This window comes from Stigmatopora argus, chromosome 2, assembly GCF_051989625.1.
Source record: "Stigmatopora argus isolate UIUO_Sarg chromosome 2, RoL_Sarg_1.0, whole genome shotgun sequence".
NCBI classification, from domain to species: Eukaryota; Metazoa; Chordata; class Actinopteri; order Syngnathiformes; family Syngnathidae; genus Stigmatopora; species Stigmatopora argus.
The window spans coordinates 18355948-18378875 of record NC_135388.1 but is presented as its reverse complement, the minus strand read 5'-3'; the positions used below and the strand labels follow the sequence as shown (position 1 = coordinate 18378875).

The 22928-nt window shown below is 39.9% G+C and overlaps 2 protein-coding genes across 8 annotated transcripts in view; both read left to right on the top strand.

Moving 5' to 3' along the window:
• map2k5 (mitogen-activated protein kinase kinase 5) overlaps window positions 1-1549 on the top strand; it is a 45459-nt gene extending 43910 nt beyond the window's left edge. For all 4 annotated transcript variants that reach the window (XM_077620495.1, XM_077620490.1, XM_077620505.1 and 1 more), the window contains one exon: window positions 139-1549. In XM_077620495.1, the coding sequence (XP_077476621.1) occupies window positions 139-267 (129 nt within the window). In that variant the 3' untranslated portion in view covers window positions 268-1549. The remainder of the gene's footprint in view (window positions 1-138) is intronic.
• On the top strand, window positions 367-21007 carry LOC144089517 (SKI family transcriptional corepressor 1 homolog-B-like). Of its 4 annotated transcripts, XM_077620439.1 has the most exons (10): window positions 367-498; window positions 11196-11353; window positions 14176-14208; window positions 14748-16452; window positions 17330-17408; window positions 17515-17571; window positions 17682-17744; window positions 18536-18610; window positions 18731-18805; window positions 20378-21007. In XM_077620439.1, the coding sequence occupies exons 4-10, from the start codon at window positions 14758-14760 to the stop codon at window positions 20473-20475; spliced, it is 2142 nt and encodes a 713-aa protein (XP_077476565.1). In that variant the 5' UTR covers window positions 367-498; window positions 11196-11353; window positions 14176-14208; window positions 14748-14757; the 3' UTR covers window positions 20476-21007. The 4 variants fall into 4 exon arrangements, with proteins under 4 accessions (XP_077476565.1, XP_077476574.1, XP_077476592.1 ...); XM_077620448.1 differs by lacking the exon at window positions 11196-11353 and having other exon boundaries at window positions 369-498; XM_077620458.1 differs by lacking the exons at window positions 367-498; window positions 11196-11353 and adding an exon at window positions 14039-14086.
• The last annotated feature ends 1921 nt before the right edge of the window (window positions 21008-22928 follow it).

Below are 22928 nucleotides of genomic sequence, written 5' to 3'. Positions count from 1 at the left end.
CTTTATGCACAATCCTTTGTTAGGCCTTCAATTAGTCTGGAAAAGTGAAATACTATCTCAATGCACTGTAAGTCCAAAGTTTACTATAATAGCACCTTCAAAGTATTCATAAATCTCTGTGATTTCTTCTGTTTTTAGGATCATACATTCATCGTGCAATACAATGATGGAAATGCGGAGGTTGTGTCCATGTGGGTTTGCCGCTGTTTGGAAGAGAGGCGAACACCGCTGCCTCAATGTCGTACCGTGCACCATGATGGCCCATGACATTTTGAGATAAGTCCTTGTCCACAGCAACGCTTCAACGCCATGTACTGTATGGCTGTTTGACTCAACAACCAGTTGCCCGTCAATAGATGTTCAAGTATTGGTGGATCACTTTTTGTGCAGTGACAGGAGCTCACATTTTTTTGGGACTCAGCATTCATAATGAACAGCCCTCCAGCATAGGTCATCTTCTCGACTCACGCTGGGTGAATGAAGACGAAAAAGTGACCGGTGAGCAGAACAAACGATTCCCAATCGCAATGTGCCGCCCAGAGTGATTGCTCTTTTGGCACCCTGCTAGTGAATCTTAAGGTGTTTGTCCGTGCCGTGTGTGCTCCTCTTCCCAGTGGTATCATTTGTCGCTTCAGTAACCATAGTTTGTCTCCGTCGCAGAAATATTTCCTGGCTAAAAATACCAATTTATTGCATCTTTAGCAGAATATCAGCCCACAGGAATCCAAACTCCTTCAGTGACAGCAATCAGGGTGTGTTAAACTTTTCAGCTTTAGACCCAAATTGTAAATTTTGCTGCTCCTCGTGAAAAATGTTTCAAATATAGCACCTATACTATTTACCTACCTATTTAGTACATAACCTAAACTATTGATAAACAACTTAAAATAGAAAATGTTAGCCCAGCAGCACAATTCAATGCCTTTGCCAAAAATATATTTTATGTATTTGCTTGACAATCAAAAAATTGCATTTTACACTGACAATCGTTGCCCAAATAGTAACTTAACTAATTGGCTCTCATTGATGACAATTGGCATCTAGTCTTTTCTTTCTCTACTGTTACAGACCTAGTTTCAATCTTTATTTTCAGAGACTGATCTAACCCTGTTCCAAGTATGTTTTAGGAATGACAGTCGTTTTGAAAACGCAGGGTTCTTTTTTTAACTCATTGTCTGCCATTACCGATGATAGCCATCCAATCCATTTAAACTACCAGGGTTAGCAGTGAATGATTGTTTTAGTGTCATTGACGACAATAGAAGTAAAGTCTATTTCAATGTTATAATGGATGGACGCTCTTTGCTGTCAACAGCAGCCAATTAGTTAAATTAGCCAACTTCTGTTCCTACAATGTAAAGAGACCTGCTAGAAATTAAATACAATAATGAAAAAGACCAATCCCTACACTGTGTTTTTTTCCTTTCTTTTTTTGCCTAAAATATTGCAGGCTTTAAAACATAGGTTGTAATATGATTCTGAAAAATGTAATGTCTATCACATTGCAATGTACTTCCCTTCAAATAAAGCAGATGAGTTTTTCAAGCAACTGTAGGATATTTCTGGGGAATCTCTACTAACATTTAAATTTCACTTTTGACAGCAATTATATTTTCCCAAAAATAAATCAAACTCAACGCAGATATGACGTACAATTTTACCTTTAAATTGCATTTTATCGGACCTAGACAAGCATGAATGTGACAGATATAAAGTAAGGGGACTGGTACAGCAATATTTTAAGTCTAAACAGAGACTGACCTACAGTATTTAAACCTAAAAAAGGGGCAAACCACATCAGTGTTGGGAGTTTATTGACTATTCACGCCCTGTAATGTCATTGATCTAAATAGGACTTACATGCACATCACATGTCAACCACAATGCACAATGAGTTTGAACGTTCCCCCCGGGCCTGCGTAGGTTTTCTCCGGGTACTCTGGTTTCCTCCCACATTCCAAAAAGATGCGTGGTAGGCTGTTTGGACACTAATTGCCCCTAGATATGAGTGTGAATGGTTGTCCGTCTCCTTGTGCCCTGCGATCGGCTGCCCACCGATTAAGAAGTGGTTCAGAAAATGAATGATTGAATGAATTTCCCCTAGAAAATCTGACTTATGCCTTTTCCTTCTCTACTATTACTCATTTTTTATTGGTGCAATTTATACTCTGAAGCAACTTAAAGTCTAAAAAAAAAAGAAAAATATGCAATTATAAAATTGGCTGGCATCCGATTCAGGGTGTCACCCGCCTGATGCCCGTAAAGCTGGGATGGACTCTAACACCCCCCGCGACACTTGAGGATAAGCAGTTCAGAAAATGAATGAATGCAATGATATTTAGCCCTTATCAAAAACATGAAACATGTTATGTAAATTGGTGCTTAAATTTTAAAAATGACTAAAACTGTCACACAAGTACAGGGTGATGACCTCATAATACCTTCACTCATTGGCTGACATTTCGTTGCCTTGGCAGGGAGTCACCCAAACTTGTAAGCGACTCGCTGGCCTAAATTCACCTTTAATTTGCATTTTGTAATTAATCTGAGTCAACCTTTACTTATGAATATGGAAAAAGGTAGTTAAACTGCAAATGCCAAAGTAGTGGATGACTTTTCTTTTTTCTATTTAAGTCAAAAGTCAAGGTATATTTATTTCCCCAAGGCGTTAAAATGTGTTTGCAGCAAGAAAATATAGGGTGACACAAACAAATGTATCATTTTTTAAAATCCAATGAAACCAAGAGGGATGGAAGAAATTTGGTTTATAACAAATGAAATAAAAACATGAAAAAACATGAAATAAAACATGCCACTTAAGAGACAATGATTGAACTCAGCTTGGATACTGTGAATTCCATTCTGAATTCACCATGGTTGCTAGTGTTTACTTGCTCAACGCGGTAGTCATGTCATACTATTTTGTCACTTGCTCATGAATAAGAATAACACCAAACAGCAAAACTGATTATTAGTTTACAAGGAGAGCAATTTCAAAGTTCTACGTAGCATGTGGTTTACATTCTAAAAAAGTGAGTGAATAGCTTCCGTCAAAGCTTGGGAAAACATCCGAAAAGAGCACTGTAAAACCAAGATAAATGTTTTTTTCCAATCAAAAGGATTTACAACAACAAGTACCGTATTTTCTGCACTATAAGGCAAACAGGATTATAAGATGCACGTTCAATAACCGAAAATAGGTTCCCATATATAAGGCGCACTGGATATAAGGCGCACTGGATATAAGGTGCACCGGATATAAGGCGCACTGGATATAAGGCGCACTGGATATAAGGCGCACTGGATATAAGGCGCACTGGATATAAGGCGCACTGGATATAAAACGCAGTAGTAGTAGTAGTAGTAGTAATAGTAGTAGTAGTAGTAATAGTAGTAGTAATAGTAGTAGTAGTAGTAATAGTAGTAGTAATAGTAGTAGTAGTAGTAGTAGTAGTAGTAGTAGTAGTAGTAGTAGTAGTAGATGATTGTGTTATAATATCCATCAAAAATAAAGAACCAGGCCTTAGTGTGCCAGTCCTTTTCAAAGGAGTTTGTGAGGGACTTTTATGAGCTACAGTTGAATAGCTCGCACTAAACACTTAATCAGTTGTAGAAATAACACCACAACCTTTTTAAAACATAATTAGAAGGGACAAATGCTCCATGTCTATCAATGCTATTTCTTAAAAATACCTTCAAATTTTCTATTTCTTGTTCTGAGCTAGTCAAGTTCACCATTTAATTTAGTCGCTGCTAAAACATTCAATTAAGCAAACATTGCCTTTGTCTAATTTTGGCTTTGACATGGCTTTTGAACTTCACGTTTGTTTTACTTACTGATATAAAAACGTTGCCTTGTCCCCACAGGCCTTGTACCCTGTTTTTTATTTAAGTAGCCGTCTTCTTTGTTCAGATGTGATTTTGCTGCTTACGCAGCTGTGTGTGCAGCGGTGGTGTTCGAAGACCCTGACACAGTCACACAACCCCCGCGTGAAATCCCTCACTGCTCATTGACTTGTATTACATGTATTATATGTTTTTAATCAAGTTCATCTGCTTGGGGAAGGACAGATTTCTTGCTTTGAATAGGTCTTTATCTCCCTTTGCTCTTCCAATTTTTTTCCTCAAAAACACATCTGAAAGTAAAGACATTAGCAATTAGTTTATAACATAAAGGCTGTTTCTTTCTTTCTTTCTAATAGTGCCACATGTAAAAGAATCAGACACTACATACCTCTAGAATTTACATCATGACAGTGGCACTAAGCTTTAGTTTTGTGTTTGCTTTGATTACAGCTAAATATATAGAAAGGGTTTACTCAACAAAGGGTACACCGTGGTGGTCAAAAGTTGACATACACTTGTAAAAAAATACAATGTTATGCCCCTCCAGTTATTTCTACAACTTTGATTTGATCTTGGTCACAAAAAACTTTCCGCAATTGTATTTCTTTTAAGATTTTATTATTGATTATCAAAAGAAAGAGCCAAAACTGCTGGTTCAGAACTACACATACAGCAATGCTAATATTGAGTTACGTGTCCCTTGGCTATTTTACTTAGATTTTCAAAACTTTAGGAAAGTCTGTATCATACAATGCACTGCGCATAAACCCCCAGTTCTAAATAAGTAGGGTGTTGTGTTAGATGCATCCAGAAAAACTGAATATAATGATTTACAAATCATGTTCAACCTATATTTAATTGGATAAACTCCAAAGATGGTATATATTTGGTGTTCCAACTGATCAATTTTATTGTTTTTAGCAAATAATCATTAACTTGGATTTTTTTTGGCTGCATCAGGTTGGATAAAAGCTGGGACAGGTTAAGTTAAAAAAAATGCTCATCAAATACATGTTTGGAAGATGCCAAAGGTCTAATTAAGAAGTGATGGATGTGATGATTTTGTATAAAATTGGCTTTCCCTAATTGCTTAGTCTTTCAAAAGGAAAGCTGGTGCGTGGTTCACCTCTTTGTGAACAAGTGACCATGACATTGGTTAAAAGCGGCTAGTACTAACTAATTTTGTTTTCATTGGGTCTTCTTTTATCTTTTCATATGCCTCCAAATACTATTGAAGTGTCCTTTCCTGTCATAGCTTTTAAACGTGTGCATTTTTTTGTGGTAGCTTCGAAACTGAGTTTGAATCTGTTGACCACATTTGATACATAATGTATTTATACTACAATTGTTGGACGTTACCGCATGTATTTTCCATACACCTATCCACTTTTTCCCGCTTATAAGAAAATAATTTTCAACTTTAAGTAATATCTAAAGTGATTTTCAGTACATTGCTCATTCATCCATCTAAACAAGCTGACAGCCCACAGTACTACTTTGGCTGTAAAATTCACCTCCGATAGGTCATTTTGCCAGAACACCTGACTACAGATGAGCAAAACAACCCATGTTTTAACAGCGTTCAATTCAAAAGCCTGCATCTGTGATGGGCTGTTTGTGCCAACGGCATTGGTTGCTTAGCCCTTTTTCAGACTGCCAGCCAAAACCCGATTTTTAGCCCATCCAGATTGAAAGCGGGTGGCTGTAGGATTTATGGGCACATCATTATCATTTATCATACATTTGCGGAAAAAAGTATCAGCTTTACCTGCAATTGAAGAACGCTTGCTTGCTTTAGGTAAGAGTCACCAGCATTTCATTTCATGCCACCAATGAAGGACGTTTTCTTTATCCTTATCCTAAACAAGAGGCTGGAGGCGTTTAGGAGTGCTTGTGCCTTCTTGATTTGGATTGGATTGGATAACTTTATTCATCCCGTATTCGGGAAATTTCATTGTGTCAGTAGCAAGAAAAGGCATAGTTATAAGTTAGACAGTACAGTGGTACCTCATCATACGACCGCTCGTCATACAAAATGCTCGTCTTTCGAGGGAAATTTCGATCGAATAATTCGCCCGTGATGCGGTCAAAATTTCGTGATGCAACCAAGCCAGGTGGCCATGGCATTTTTTTAGCATATCTTTCGTGTATAACAATATTTACGAGCACCAGATGAGTTATTCAGACCAGGAAATGCACAACGCGCATGCGCGGGGAAAAGAGGGCTTTCTGGGTAATGAAGTATACTCGTGCACACAACGCCGACAGGCAATGGCACTCTTTCTCAGAATAAAACTTCACCCACAATCAATACGTGGGTAAACTCAGCTGCTGCATTTCCTGTTATTTTTATCTAATACGAGGAGTATTATATTACTTCTCGTTGGCTGCTCATAAGAACATCAGGGGCACTGGCTCGCAACAGCATCCCCGGTAGCAACTCTATCATAGGCGCCGTTCGAGGGGATGCGAACACAGATGCTAGAAGCTAAAAGGAGCCGCTAGCCAGCGCCCCCGAAGCTCCCATGAGCAGCGGAGCGATCGCTGATAAAAGACTGCTGCTCGTTGGCTGCTCATAAGAACATCAGGGGCACTGGCTCGCAACTCCCCGCAATAGCAACCATGGTGGCAACTCTATCATAGGCGTCGTTCGAGGGGATGCGACCACAGATGCTACAAGCTAAAAGGAGCCGCTAGCCAGCGCCCCCGAAGCTCCCATGAGCAGCGGAGCGATCGCTGATAAAAGACTGCTGCTCGTTGGCAAGTGGTCGTGCGTTATCCGATTGTGAGGACATTTGTGTGCATCATTTTCTGAATATTTTGAAGGGAATAGTACGACAGCAAACAGCCCATCGATAGCGAACGTGAGGGTGGAGTGTTTGTTCCGTTTACGAGTGCGTTGTGTGGAGAAAAAAACCCGAAGCCCCCCGCCCCTTTTGTACCCCCCTCCCCTCGGCGAAATCCGCCCAATTTTAGTTAGATTAAACACTTTATTTCTATTAAACCACTAGTTATGTGTTACTTTGTTAATAGATGGGGAATTAGAAGAAATAAAACATGTTTCCAATCCAATATCCTGTTTTTGGTGTTTTTTTCAGAGGGCTGGAACGAATTATTTTTTTTTCCATTCATTTCAATGGGAAACGTCCGCTCGAGTTACGAGACCCTCGTCATACGATCTCAGTCTCGGAACGGATTACGCTCGTATGTCGAGGTACCACTGTACAGTCGCAAAAGCCGCAGAACAAAGCAAAAGCACAAATTACAAAGCAAATCAAAGTAAAGGGGATCATTAAGAATCACCAAATCAAATCATTAAGACAGAAAAGCAGCAAAAACATAAAACGAGCAAGAGTGGACGGAGCTACCGCCACCGGCTGCCACTTGAACGGCGCCATTTTGGTTGCGGTAGCAAAAACGGATACAGACTCAAAAGATGTAAAGTTGGACAAAAACTGGAACCACACACAGGAAGTCTTCCTGTCTTCCCTGACTATATTGATGAGATTGTGAGTCTTTTGCAAACTCAGATGTCCCAATTGTTATAACCAGCCCACCCTTTATAGTTGGGACGTCCATGTAATCAGGCCCTTTGAATGTGATAAAAATTGACAAAATAATAGCAAGGGCAGAACGCCTTTGGGGAGTTGCAACAAGCAGCTCTCAGGGGGCGTCATCTTAAAAGTGAAAATCCAAAAGGGCGTCTTCCCTCTTTATTTCTGGATTCTTTATGGATGTCGAAATGGCAAACCTGACAATGGCCTTATTGTAGTCTGAACAGTCACAAAGTGCAGAATTCCAATTTTTGTATGATGGACAAAAAACGCAAAAGGGAGTTGGTTTCATATCCAATGTGGACAACATGGTTCTCAAACTGAACAGCTCAGATCGGTTTTGACTGTTAGTGGTGTCACTCTACACTGGAGAGTCTACAGTTTGTGACGAAAAACTCAAAGAGCACCAATTAAAGTGCAGAGCGGTTAAAAAGAAAGGAGCATGCTGAAGAGAGAGGAAGAAACCCATTTCCTCATCGGTTTGTGGCGTGACCGGACGTTTGGTCGCCGGGCGTTTGGTTGCCAGACGTTTGGTCGCCGGACATTTGGTCGCCCGGACGTTTGGTCGCCCGGGTGAATATAATTTTGAGAGCTGGTTTCAACAGTAGATATTTAGATATTAAACTCTCTCTCTCATGAATATAATTTTGAGAGCTGGTTTCAACAGTAAACTCTATGTCATGTTGTCAAACGTCCGGCGACCAAACATCCGAGTACCGGTTTGTGGGGAGATAGAGCTTTACAGGCAAAGCTCGTATTCAAAGACAACATATACAAATATTTTGCGTTCGATGAAAAAAAGAGGATACCGACAGATTTGAGTCCCAAAGGTTGAAGGTTGTCGTGGCGCTGGTGTTCTCTTTTTGCCACCAAAGCTTTTTCTGATAGACGTGTCTATCAAATTTTCCTACTTTGTCAGATTTTGCAACCACTGGTTTTACTAAGCCACATCCATTACAGTTGTGAACATCTAACATGCTACCAACGGTACATTATTACACCCATACCTTTATTCTTAGTAACATTTCATCAATATAACTGTACTTAGTACGTTTTTACCACAGGTGCATACCAAGGTTGGGTTGCCCCCTGTAATCAGATAAAAATTTGATCTCCTACTTATCTATAAATTGTCTACAATGCTCACCGACCTTACCCATTGGCAACGATTCTGAGGCTGTGTGACATGATATATTTTCCTTCCACCAAATATCACTTTAGAATTTCAAGATTCAATCCATTGACTTTGCTAAAGTTTACTTTTAATGATTTAAACGAAAACAGACAACAATTTCATGGCAACAATGAATGGCCCACACATACACTTGACTCAAATGTCAAGGAGAGGGCAGCCAAATATTGTCCCGCGGGCCACAAGTTTGAGATCCCTAACAAAAACAGCGCACAGTTCACATCTCGTTTTGAGCTGAAGCTTCAATCGTGTGATGTAAACTGCAATTGCATGTGCTTACAGGCGAGCGTATATATAACGGCTCTGCGTGCCATGCGCTATATCCCTCAACAGATGATCTATGGGTCTGTTTCAAGTGACCTATGGTGCTAAACATGTCGCATTGAGAATGTGCTTGCGCCACTCGAGCTCATCTGGTGCTATTGAGCGCACATTGTTTGGAGATGCGTCTTCATTTAGCTCATATTCCCAAACTCCCAGCGATCTCTTTTGAATGGGACGATGACCTTTCCCACCCCTCCCTTCTTCCCTCAGCGTCAGTCTGACTTGATTAGCGCGTCAAGCGAGACAATGACTGGGGGTCCCGCGTCCTGCCATTAGCCACATCCTTTTATCAATGCCCTGTAATTAAAATGTCAGCGTTTAATTTTCGAGCCATCGTTTTGCTCTCGGCGGAATCTTTGCTCCAGTAAAATAAATAAATAAATAAATAAAATGAAATCGAAATGCTCTTTTCACTGGAAACAAAAAAAGAGGCTGAGTAGAGAGGGATCAATAGACCCTTTAGTCCAAGAGGAGGATTGATTGCTCTCTAAAATGGGATTTGTAGGCTCATGCTTTTATGTGGTGCTGATACAACTGTTAATTATAAAACATTTGGCCTCTGATGTTTCTCTTATTAAAGCTGCCTCACCTGATTTATCTTTTTACTCAAGTATGTGTACTTAGAAGTTGGCCAAACAATGAGAATATTGAGTCTGCGTCATCAGTTAAAGCCAAAACACCCCAGTACGTGTCTCTTATGTTCCTTGGACTCTAGTAAAGGCTTGGAATGTAATAATGGGCTCTTAAAATAACGGTAATCTATTTATATACTATACGCACATTGTACCTGGAGAAATTGAATACTGTAGCTGGGGTTGACATTATAATTATTTAATGAAAGACATTACACCATTGGCTAGCATCTAAATGTCCAGAGCTGTCAACGGCACTGAAAGATGAGCTTTCAAAGCCAGTCCTTCAAATTTATTGTAATTCGACGTCCATTGTTATCAATGGCAGCCAATGAGTTAATTGAAATTATCATGGAAAAATAATTAATTCTAGTGTGATTGAGGGCATAAACAGTCTTTGTATCTTTTTCTTCGTTGTAATTTGTTTTTGTTAACATTAAATTACTAATTTACAATTTACTTATGGCGTGCATGGGCATTATGTTTTGGGTCATTTAGACCATGTTTGTATGTTAACATTGTGGTCAACAATGGTGGGTTAAGGCAGGTGTGGCTCTCAAGCTGCATGTGGCTCCCAGCTAAAATAAATGTGGCTCTTTGCTTCTTATCATATTTTGTATATACTATGACTCATTGCCTTGTTTCATGTTTCTCTTATTTTTATTATCTCTTAAAACACGCAAATTCATCACGGCCCATTAAAAACTAAAAATAAATTATATTCAAAAAATATTATGGCAGATTGTTTTTATGCTGCTTCTGACATAAATTGTGTCTCTTTGACTCAGTTTAAAATGTTGGGTTTTTTAGTCTTTCCTTGTTCGCTAACCCTGGGTTAAGGTTTTATTTTTATACCAAAAAAACAAGGATTAAAGCAAATCTGCGAGCAACCTTTTAATGCAGATGTTTTTTTTTAAATTCATTTATTTATTAATCGTTTTGAAGTCCTGCAAAATAAAGTGACACTGAAAATCATTGCAACAGGTTGCCCCCCAGCAAACGTGATGGTCTTTATATGAAAATTCAATAATCCCATAGGATGCTTTGCGATGTTAAAGCACGCGTGCACGCATGAATATTTCACGGTAAGGTTTGTTGCCACAATCGAGGCCCCGCTCATTTGTTTCCTGCAGAAATAATAAGTAGCTCGCCTAAAACGACTGCTTAAATGTCTCATTAAAAACTCCCCGCCGCACGCGACCATGCGGCCACGTCATCTCACGTTTCCCGGAGAAGGAGCCGGCACAATGACTGCACGGATCTGGCCCGTATAAATAATTAAGAAGAGGGGAATAATTACAGTGTAAAATTGTAATTATTGGTGGGGGCGGTAGGGAAGCCTCTTGACGGTGAAAGATGAGCTCAAGGATCATGTTTTAGCATCAATATTGTAAAAGATGCTGCAGCAGCATGCGTCAAATTAATGTTAAAAAAATAAATACATCGTATTTCTGTCATTTATGTATGGCAAAGGAGCAGAAACAGAAAATATACCATGCCAATAGCATTTTTAAACTGCTTTTAGCTGGTGAGACAAGTTAATGTGACTTGCCTTATAGATTTGTTGTATTTCATGTTTATTGTCTTTGGATTTTTCTAAATTCAATTGTCCTAGGTGGTCGCAAAATAAGTATCCTTCTCTTTTAGACCACGACCACGTCAAGCACGACCGCATGTCTGCAGGCTAGAGTTTTGGATGGGTGGGTGTGCAGCTGCTGCACCCCCTTAAGAAGAATACATTTGGCCACTTTTATCCCTCGACTGACCTCCAGTTAAATGTGGGGTTTGCTTTAACTCTTTTTAAGGCAAGTGTCTATTTTATTTGGTTAAGAAAAAAGAAAAAAACATCACATTTTGGATCTTAGGCGAATAAGGTTTGGTATCTGAGTGTGAGGGACATATACATGTGCCAAAAATGTGATGTCAACACTACCTCTTGCCTATTATTATTATCTCATCTCATTTTCTAAAGCACTTTATCCTCATTAGGGTTGCGGGGGGTGCTGGAGCCTATCCTATCTAACTCCGGGCCAGAGGCGGGGGACACCCTGAATCGGTGGCCAGGCGATCGCAGGGCACAAAGAGACGGACAAACATTCACACTCACATTTATACGTAGGGGTAATTTAGAGTGTGCAATCAGTCTATCATGCATGTTTTTTGAATGTGGGAGGAAACCGGAGTACCCGGAGGAAACCCACGCCGGCCCCTTAAAGAACATGCAAACTCCACACAAGTAGACTTGACCTGGATTTGAACCCAGGACCCTAGAGCTGTGAGGCCGCCCTATTATTATTATAATATATTTCTCCATTAACACTCATCATGTATTTATATCTTTTCTGATTTAAGAAATTCATAAATGGACCCTAAAATGTTTTGGGTTAAATTAGTTCATATTTATTTATTTATTTTCTATATTAAATTTCATAGTATTTAACCCATACCCTGCCATTGACAATGACAGGCGTCCAGTTCATTTAATCTATGATCGTTGACAAGCTCTTCTAGTTAAAATAGACTGGCCGTTTAGCACCGTCAATGGGTCAGATGAGTGCCCTATAACGGGTTAATCTTAACTACTTATTGCAGGGGTGGTGAACAACTTAGACACACACACACCCACCCACACACACACACACACACACACACACACACACACACACTTATATATTTGATTAAAAATCATTTTTTAAATTTCATATTGTATATAAACCTTCACAATAAGTCATATATATATATACACAATATAATATAATATAAACCTTCACAATAAGTCATATATATGACTTATTGTGAAGGTTTATATACAATATAAAATTTAAAAAAAATTATCAAACTGATCATTTTCATTTTACATGATTATGAATGGCCAACACGACCTCATTTTAGCAAAAGTCAAGAGGAATGCTCACCGTTGATATCGAAAACAAATGAGGGGGTTATTGTTAATTAAAATGCACTGTTTTAATGCAACCCTGTCAGTGAAAGCTCAAAAATGAAGAAAGCAGCCGCAGCCTTTTTTATTCTGTCATTATGTAAATGCCATTTCGTGACTATAGGAGCACCTGCTGCTCAGCTGCAGGTACATCCACAATGTTTACACTGTCTCACGTCACTCTCATTTTCCCCCCACGGGCAAATATTCATAAACGTTAAAGCATGTTTTAAACGTCATTTTGTCCCCCCACCCACCTTCCCTTCTGCCACATATTTCCATTCAATGTGGCCGTGGAAGCCAAGCAGATGGTGTAACTTGATAAATGAGCCAGGACATTTGTTTTTCCTTGTGTACCCCTCTGAAAAAAACCCTGAATTGGATAATCTCAATTATCATATTACATATTGTAGATTTTGGTTGTCGCCAGTTTTTGTGTTTATTCCAAGATTGTTGTTAAAATTTGTCTTGTAATGAAAGTACATCACAAGCTTGTGTTCATCAAAAAACAGACTAAAAGGATAATGTTGTCTTCAGCATTGTGATTTACTAAAATGCGTTTGAAGTGACTATTTTTCCTATTTTATAATGAAAATCCGTATTTTGACATTTAAGACTTTTAACCCTTGAGTGACTATTTTTTGACATTTAACAAAAACGTAAAATGCTGCAAATTATTATATATTTTCCAGGATTTTATATTTGTAATAAAAATAATTGTTAATACAATGTTAATTTTAAAAAAGTGCGTTAATGACACTGCAGTGAAAAAAAACAGAAATAGACTTTGGTTACGGCCCAAAATAACACTCTGAAGTTATTTAGAAAAATAAATAATAGCATCGGATGGCATTGATAACGATAGAGTCCAATTCATTTAAACTGAGAAAGAATGTTCATGTTTCAGTGCCATTGACTTTGATTTCACCCAATCCATTTTTGAATGGGCGGGGCGAATCAACGCCCCTCCCAGTCAAAATGGATTGGGCTTCTAGCATCATCAAGGAATTAAATGTATAATTTCAAAAAAAATCATGGGACTCACATTTACGTCCCTCATAAAAAGCAGAGACAGTTGTGAATTTTTAAAATCTTCACTGCTGCAAGTTGAACTCCACAATAATGCAATATAAAAACATGTAAATTACTTTGAGATCAATCTGACTTACAATAGATTAAATTAAAAATGACTATTTAGTTCATCAGCGGCCTTTAATTATAATGTTAGTAACTTGAAAAAGTCCCTCAGGGCCTTTATTTGGGGGACTGGCTACTCTGGACCAATATAAATTACAGACTAGGCTCCCCCATATGGGGGAATATAGAGTATTTTATTCTTATTTTTTATTCTCCAATATAAATGTAAGGACAGCTGCGGCCTAAATGTGACACCCGTTCTCGCGTCTTGCATGCGTCAATGGCGCACAATTATCCTGAACGGGTTCTCGTCTGGGAACAAGAAGGGTGGAGAGAGAGAGAGAGAGCGGGAGAGATGAGGGGGGGTTAAGCGAGAGAGGGAGATAGGGACCGCTGCCATTCACTTGCCTGCTGTCCAACAGGATGGAGGCACCTTATCCGCTGCAGCATGTTTACACTTAAAGTAAAATAACATCCAGAAACCATTATAATCTCATATCCCTCCCCTCTATTTGGTTCTTAGTCACTTTCTTGGTGTTATCTTTTTTGCAGCCATTTTGGAGGTGTCGTCGTGTGGAGCGGAAGGTAAGAATTGCATTTTTTTTCAAATTATGATTATTATTAGTGCAATGGTTTGTTTTGAATGTCTTTAATTTTGAGTATGAATGCTGCTTTTTAGGTGGGCGTATATGCGCGCAAATGGTAAATGTGGCCCTGCTGCAGTTCAAAACTAATCCGCACTGATTCTTTAATTATATATAGGGTTGGTCTTTTATTAACAATGCAAAGAAGCACTGTTGGATCCCTGTAATTACCAGCAAAGAAGCTTACACTCGTTCTTTCCTTCGGGCTAAGCGCATTGCTGCGGCTCAAGCTGCATTTTCCTTCTGTCCTGATCTTCCTCTAAAGGTCTTATGTGGTTCTTAAAAGTAGTTGGCTCCTAAGTGCTTAGGCGATTTGAAGATAAGAGGGGCAGCAGCACCAGGGTGGACAGAGGAACCCTTTAAAAGATATTTTTTAGTGTGTGTGTGTGAGATCAAAAAAATCAATCAATAAATCAAATTTTAAAAAAAAGATTCCTGCATTTTGCTGTCACTCCACGCACATTTCCATGTGATTGACAGGCTTCCAGGGATGGCGTCAATAGCCGGACATCTTGGAGAAGAGCGCTCCTCCCCGAGTCCCAAGCGGGACGCGCCGGGCCTCTCCGGCACCCTCAAGCCGAACCAAGTGAGCGAGACCTCCCTTTACGGGGTGCCCATCGTCTGCCTGGTCATAGACGGGAGAGAAAGACTGTGCCTGGCGCAGATCTCCAACACGCTCCTGAAGAACTACAGCTACAACGAGATCCACAACCGCAGGGTGGCGTTGGGCATCACCTGCGTGCAGTGCACCCCCGTCCAGCTGGAGCTCCTGCGACGCGCCGGCGCCATGCCCATCTCGTCCAGGCGTTGCGGCATGATCACCAAGCGGGAAGCCGAGCGGCTGTGCAAGTCTTTCCTGGGGGCGCACAGCCCCCCGAAGCTGCCCGAGAATTTCGCCTTTGACGTGTCTCACGAGTGCGCGTGGGGGTGCCGGGGCAGCTTCATACCGGCCCGATACAACAGCTCCAGGGCCAAATGCATCAAGTGCACCTTTTGCAACATGTACTTCTCGCCCAATAAATTCATTTTCCACTCGCATCGCACCCCGGAGTCCAAATACATGCAGCCGGACGCGGCCAACTTCAACTCGTGGAGACGCCACCTCAAACTGACGGAGAAGAAGCCCTCGGAGGACATCAACCACGCGTGGGAGGACGTCAAAGCAATGTTCAACGGGGGCAGCAGAAAGAGGACCCTTCCGACGGGGGGCTCGAGAGAGCGCTCGCCGGTCAGGGCGCCGATGTCCTCCGCGCTCGGCCGCACTTCTTCGCCGGAAGTGCCGCGTAAAACTTTACGCTGCGACGACGACCACGGGAGCAATAACATCCCTTTGGCGGCCACGGGGAGGAGCTTCCCCCTCATCCCGGTGCCTAGTAAAAACTTTGGCCTGCTCCAAAAAATCCCCCCACCCTTATTCCCGCACCACCCGTACGGTTTCAGCTACGGCTTGTGTCCGAAGAAAAGCGACGGCTTGCCGGATGTGACCAAGTCCAACGTGCCCGGCGTGTTTTGGCCCGCCGCCGCCGCTGCTGCCGCCGCCGCCGCCGCCAAGGACGCCCTTTACCCGGCTTTCCCCGTGTTTTGGCCCACGGCGAGCGGCCTCCCCCTGCCGCACTACTCGGCCTCCCCGCCCAAAGCTCCGGAGCTCCCGGGCGTCCGCCAGGCCGAGCTCGAACACCCAGACCCAAGCGAAAGGAGGGCAAACACCCCAAAAGAGGCCCAGCACCAGCAGCCGGATCCCGGGGAGCGATGTCCGAGTTCATCCGGCAACGACGACAGGTCCGGGGATGAGACCCCGCACCGGAAAATCGGCTATATTTCCGCTTTCAGGCCGGTGGTCAAAGACGCCGAGAGCATCGCCAAGTTGTACGGGACCCGGGAGGGCTTCGGCGTGAGGCCCGGCTACCTCTCCCCGGACTTTGTCAGCGAGACCTCCAGCTATAGGTCCGCGTCACCGGACAGGGACGAGGACGACGACCCCGACGTGGACGTGGAGTCCAACAGGGGAGAAGAGGAGGAGGAGGAGGAGGCGGTGAGAGGGAAGCTTCCCGTGTGGGTCGAGACGGGACCAGAAAGCCGGCAGGAGAAGCCCTGTAGCCCCGCTGCAGCCTCACCGGAGGGCCCCTTGCACACCGGCTCGTCCGATGAAGGCAGGCTCACGCGAGATGGATCACCTCTTCCCTACGTAAGATATCATTCATTTTATCCTATTTATTATGACTACGATTTGTCCATTAAACCACTTGCTTTTGCACGAATAAGCGATCTAACCATCACACTGCTCTATTTACAGTTTTTATTTCCCCCGAACTAGACACCACTGTTTCATCCTACACTGTCTTTGAATGGAATTAAATTGATTTGAATGCTTTTATTGTCATTATACAAATAAAATGAGATTTAAAGCTTCACCACAAAGTGCACAAATAACAACAACCTACAAACAGACAAATAAATAAGCAATAAATGATAACAATGACTAATAAATAAATAATCAATAATCTATCTTGTAAACAGATTGTAAACACTCCTCATTAAAAAAAATGACTTATGTATGATCAATCATTCTTATTGTTATTGTGACTGTATTTGTATATTTTTTAATTTATAAAATGATAAAAACGATATTGAACAAATTAAAATGAATTAAATCAGAATACACTGGTTATAACCGCAGCAAATATGTTCTTTTTTGTTAGTATTTACCTCTTTCGTTCTCCTCGACATCAAAAGACCTCTAATTCAGTTAAACTGATAGGACGGACTGTTAATGCTCATATTTCAGTATCATTGACAGTGTTAGACATCTAATAAATTTTGAGTGGAAGTATTGGCAGAGATTTTTTTGCTCTTAGCCTCTCCCACTAAAAATAGACTAAGACGTCGAGTGCTGCCAGTGGCAGCCAATGAATTAAATTGGTGTCCTATGAATAGAATATTTAATCACACAGCAAAAGTGGAATGGCATCTCTTCGTTATCGGTGCTTGTCTTTTGCACAATCCTTAGGCCTCCATTGTGTAAAGTTGAAATGACATTTTTTTGTGTGTGTGCCATTTTGCAGGTGTATGCCCATGAAAAGGACTGCCAAGTGCACACGGACAAGAAGCTGGAGTCATCGAGTAGTCCCTGCAGATCAAACGGTGATTATTTGGGTCATTTACCGTGCGTGTGCGCGCGCACCTCATGCATATCAAGCCTTTTTTCCTTCTTTTAAAACCCAATTTAGTTGTTTTTTTTCATGTTCAGGTGCATACCAAGATCAGCGAATCATAAAATCAAACCAGGAACAAAAGGATAACCAAGGTATTAATTTCATTTCAATGTAGAAATGTAGCATCCTCTACATTATCTAAGGCTAAGATTCATTTATATGTTCACAATTTGATGTTTTTAATACTTTTTTTTGTCCACAGCGGATGGAGCGTTGCACATTGACATCAGCGTGCAACAACAAAATCTGGAAAACATGGCAAAAGGTAGATGATTCAATAAAAATGTAATGACAAGATAAATGGTGATATGCAATACGATTATATGCAATGAATAGGAATGACAATTGATGTATGAACTCGCTTAGAAAACGATCATTCGGATGCTGATCTCTGATTCATGAATCTCATGCTCACATTATAAATACTCGCTCGCATCTGCCATGCTAAATATCCTGTGCCACATTACACATGCCGAATTTGCATCTTATGATCCTAAACTGTTCCCATAGGTGTTGTGCACTAAATCACAAGACATGGTCGTTTGCACGTATTATTGTAAGAGGAAATCGTTTAGAGGCTATTAATATTTTAACGAACAGAGTCCTAACCCTGAGGCGTGGCAGCTAATTATTTTTGAACGCTTGGAAAAACCCTGAGACCCGAATATCATGGCCTCACGTAGCCTGCGGGCGCTGTGCGACAATTTCTGTGGCACACACACACACACACACACACACACACACACACACACACACACACACTCCTACGCACAACCTACATAGATGAGAGTGGGAGGCGATGCTTGTTGTCCCAATTGCAGCTAATGTTGCCATTTTCTCTCATATTGCATATATTCAAAGTACATTATTCAAGAGAGTCATGTGGAAATTGAAGTGATATAGTCCATATTTTGCATGAAATAGGCCTTTATAAAGAAGAAAATGCTCAGTTTCAATTGATACTAAGAATTCAGCAAAGTAAAATCCAGATTTTTTTTAGCACATTTTATTTTATTGGGCGGTTGTTCAATAATGGTTGTTTGTTTGTCTTAACAGAAGAGTTGCAGAAGCAACTCGTGGAGCAGATGCAGTTAAGGAAAAAGCTAGAAAGAGAATTTCAACATTTAAAAGGTGTGGGCTTTTAGATCATATCTTATCAATCAATGAAATCTTGAAGCTACGTCTCGTGTGTTATATATAAAAACAAGAATGGGTATTAATGGTTTCATAATACTATCTGGTATTCCGCAGATAATTTTCAGGATCAAATGAAGCGCGAGCTGTCCTACCGAGAGGAAATGGTCCAGCAGCTGCAGATTGTACGAGGTTGGTGTCTCTCTGCTTTATGCATCAAAAGGACAGAACTTGAAAGCATATGAGTGCTCTTTAACTGAAAGGAAACACATTTAGAGACATGTGTTTTAGACTGCATTATAAAATTGAAAAAGTAAACCTAGCTGGCACTTAAATATAATATATTCACAATTTGGGTCAATTCAATTAGGTCCAGAAGTATATTGACATCTTTCATAAATACACATTGGATTTGAATTTCAGCAGTTATGATGTGATGGACTTTCAAGGTTGCACAAAAATTTGGCATTATGCGTCGATGGTCTGTTTACATGCGGCTCAGCCTCACAGTTCTGAAATTTAGGGTTCAGTTAAGTGGGTCCCGCCCCACTTTCCTGCGTGGAGTTCTCGTGTAAACATGCATGCTAGGCTGTTTGAACAGTGTAAATTGCCCCTAGGTATGAGTGTATGCACAAACTGTTGTTTGTCTCCTTGTGCTCTGTGATTGGCTGGCCACCAATTTAGGGTGTCTCCTGCCTGATGCCCATAGTTGCCTGGGATAGACTCCAGCACCCCCGCAGCCCTTGTGAGGATAAGTGCCACAAAAAAATCTATGAATTAATGTTTGATTACATGAAAGCTCTTTAAAGTTGATTCTAGAAAAAATATTGCTACTTTGTCTCAATACTTCCGGACTTAACTGCATGTGTCTATTGTCTATATTTCCAACTCCAAACAAATTTTTCCTCTTTGTTGCGGTTAATGATATCCAAAACAAAATGTGAAACTGAAACCACCGAGTTTTGTTTGACTAGGTTGCTTTTTTTATCCTAAATCATACTCTGGAAAATTGAATAGACAGCCCATTATGTTGTGCTATATCAGTTACATGCAGTAGACAGCAACTAAAGACCCCAGTTAAAGGACTGGCTTCGTGTTACTCTTGTTTAAGTACACAGCTGGGGTCACTGTAAATATCACAGGGGCAAACTGCATGTTTGTACTAGATCTCCTTTTTTAAATTCATATTATGCTTGATTGACACTTTGTTTGGCAAGCTGAACCAGAGCAACACACAATTTGCAACAGGCCAAGCTGAATTTACTTGTATTTGGTTCAATATATATATGAATATTTAAAATATGCAAGAGCTTTTAAATTTAAATTACGGTATGTGTGTTTATAAACATATATACACTGTACTTTAGAACTGGGCAAAAATGATACATTTTAATTTGGATGAATCATATTAAAACATCTAATGTATAACACACTATTATAAAAATGCACTGCCATATGAATGAAAAATATATTTAGTAGTTAAAATTTGTTGAAAAATGCCAAAAATTACATCAAATCAGAAGAAAATATTTTTACTACTATACATTTTACCCGTCAAATTGTATGTGCGGCTAAAATTCAGGTGCTCTTAGTCCAAAAATTACAGTAAGTATATGTATTGCTTTTTGAGCTAAATCGTTAACTTGCATATCCTAAATTGACATTATCTGTACAGTATGTAGAGTACAGTATATTGGGGTGAATAATCAAGAAAGCAAATTTGGGGTGAGTGGACATGTTCTTACTGATATGCTTTCTCCCTAGAAGCTCACGACACCCTCCACAATTTTTCCTGCAAGATGTTGACCCCCCGCCAGTGTACTGGAGCCTGCACCTTTAAACCCCCTCTGCTGCCTCCTTAAATTCTAAACCTCTGCCCCCCCCAACACACCCACATCCACTATGTAGATACACTGGTGATTTATAGTACTTGAATGAAAAAGCTTACACTCAGAGAAGCAGGATTTCTTTCAACATTGTATTATGTTGAGAATTTGTTGTAAAAGCTCATACCAAGAAGGCCCGCTACTTAACTATTCTGAAAATGGGAGAAAACGCACTATATACAGTATACCATGACAATGTGCAATGGCATGTGTAAATGTGAGAAGTTCAAATCTGTCATTATTTAGCTTTTTATTGCTTGTTTTAAATAAATTCCGTTTATATATGTATATTCATTCCCTGTTCAGATAATTTTATACCACCGTCTGTGTTGTAAAGCACTTTAAATGGGAAACGTCACTGCTTTTGTCGTCCTTTGTATACCAAATGGTAATGTCAGAAAAAAAGAAGGATCTTTATGTTGAAAAAGAAGCACTTACACTTCAACTGCGGCTGAGATCATAATGTATGTTTGTGATCATGCAATAAAAAATAATAATTTCTCTCTAAGTGTGTCATTTTTACATGGTGGACAGCACAGCTTTAAAAAGGGGGTTATGCTTAAAAGTGACAAGATTGTGTGGTGTATGCCCTTGTCTATAGTATTAATGAATGGAAAGGGGTGAGAGTGGGGGGCTCTATGTTCCGTCAATGGTCTGAGTCTGACACCTACTGGGGCCAGAGAGAACAAGATCCTCTTGCTTCCTATTCTATATGACTTTAACATGATCTCTTTCATTAGGCACCAACATCAAGACCTTATAATGTTTGACATGGTGCCAGGGGAGCAGGCTGATCTAATAGTGAAATGTAATTCTTCTGAAGGCAACCCTAATAGATATTGATTGTACCGCTCTGAGTCCCTGGACACTTCAAGCAGAGACATAAAGTCACTGACACACAATGAATGTGAATTTTCTGTGATTGTGAAAGCCTGCCTTTGCGAAGCTTCTTCTTTATGCATACTTAGAAGTCGACAACTGGTAAACTGGGTGCTTTACTCCATTATTGTTCAACACAAAACTCTTTCCGGTCATTGTTTGGAAAGAAAGTCAGAAAGAAAGTTTTTAAAAAACTTTTTCACAATCATTAATTAAGTTTATTTCTTCAGAATAATACCTGTAAGACTGAAGTTAATACAGTTAATCTTTTTTCTATACTTATTCACCAGAGACAAATGCCAGTGGTGACTAAGAGAAAAAGTGAGATGACCTTCAAACATGTTACATCCAATTTAGGATGACTGAGTGCTCTTTTTCCAGTTAAAAATCTACATCCATCCATTTTCTATACTTTCTTATCTTCAGTAGGGACTCTGGTATATTTGAGCCCACCGTAGCTTATATCAGGCAAAAGACAGGTCACGTCCTGGTCACAAACTAATACTAAATATGCTGGGCAAGAAAACATTTCAAGATTTTGCACTTAAATAACTTATCCTACTGCAGTTAGACTCCATGCATCTTTATCAATTACATTTTATTTTAAGTATTGTTGTCCTTTACATCTTAATACACGTTTTCTTCATTGAGGAATAAACTGCATATTATTGGTAATACTAATTTATTGGCTGTTTCCATTGTTGACGGATACCTTTTTCCACAAGACTGGTGTCTCACTGTTTAGAATATGTTAGCATATCTGCATCATAGTTTTTTTTGGTCTGTTGCCAGTGTTCCCAGTACCAAATGAATTGTTCAATTATGAAATGGTCATTAAAACATTGCTGAGTTTGAGTCAGTGTTCATCTTATCGACTATTAGATCTGACCGCGCAGATATTTTTTTCATTAGTTTTTGTCTTTGTTTGTGTCTTAAGTTGTATCCATGTACTGTCCCTTTTCATTTTTCATGTTGTTATTCTGACACTTAATATACTTGCATGGCCAATATGGAAACCACATTCTGTATTCGATCCCATGTTGACATTGTTGGACTTTATTTGCTGACATAATTTGCAAACCTGTATAAACGTGTGTGGACAAAAACACCTGTTCCATCCAAGACTATTAACAATGTGACAGCTGGCTGACATACTGTCATAATACAACTTCTTTCCCCATGTTTAAATGCATGACTCTTATCCCATCTTTTGTAGATAAAGCTTAGTGTTGTACAATAGTTTTGAACCTGAATGCAAATATGCTTTTATGACTGCGCTATGTACAAGCATTACACCCCACAAAAGAACAAACATGACAATACAGTAGATAATACAGTAAAGGAACAGTGGGTTGGAAAACGATGCAGATATTACACTGTAATTACATATAAACACAAACACAGAGTTTATGTTTCTTGAGTTTTACCCCCGGTTCTGCATCACTTTTTATTTCATATTTTATTTTTTCAAATATTTGTGCTATTATATAAGGATTCTTTATATATTTTCATACAATACTTGACTAACTTTTTTACTCATTTGTATTAGC

Coding starts and splice junctions, on each gene's coding strand:
- LOC144089517 (XM_077620439.1), top strand. CDS start 14,758: ATGGCGTCAATAGCCGGACATCTTGGAGAAGAGCGCTCCTCCCCGAGT. Junction 17,409..17,514: donor TAGTCCCTGCAGATCAAACG/GTGATTATTTGG, acceptor TTTCATGTTCAG/GTGCATACCAAGATCAGCGA. Junction 18,806..20,377: donor GCAGCTGCAGATTGTACGAG/GTTGGTGTCTCT, acceptor CTTTCTCCCTAG/AAGCTCACGACACCCTCCAC.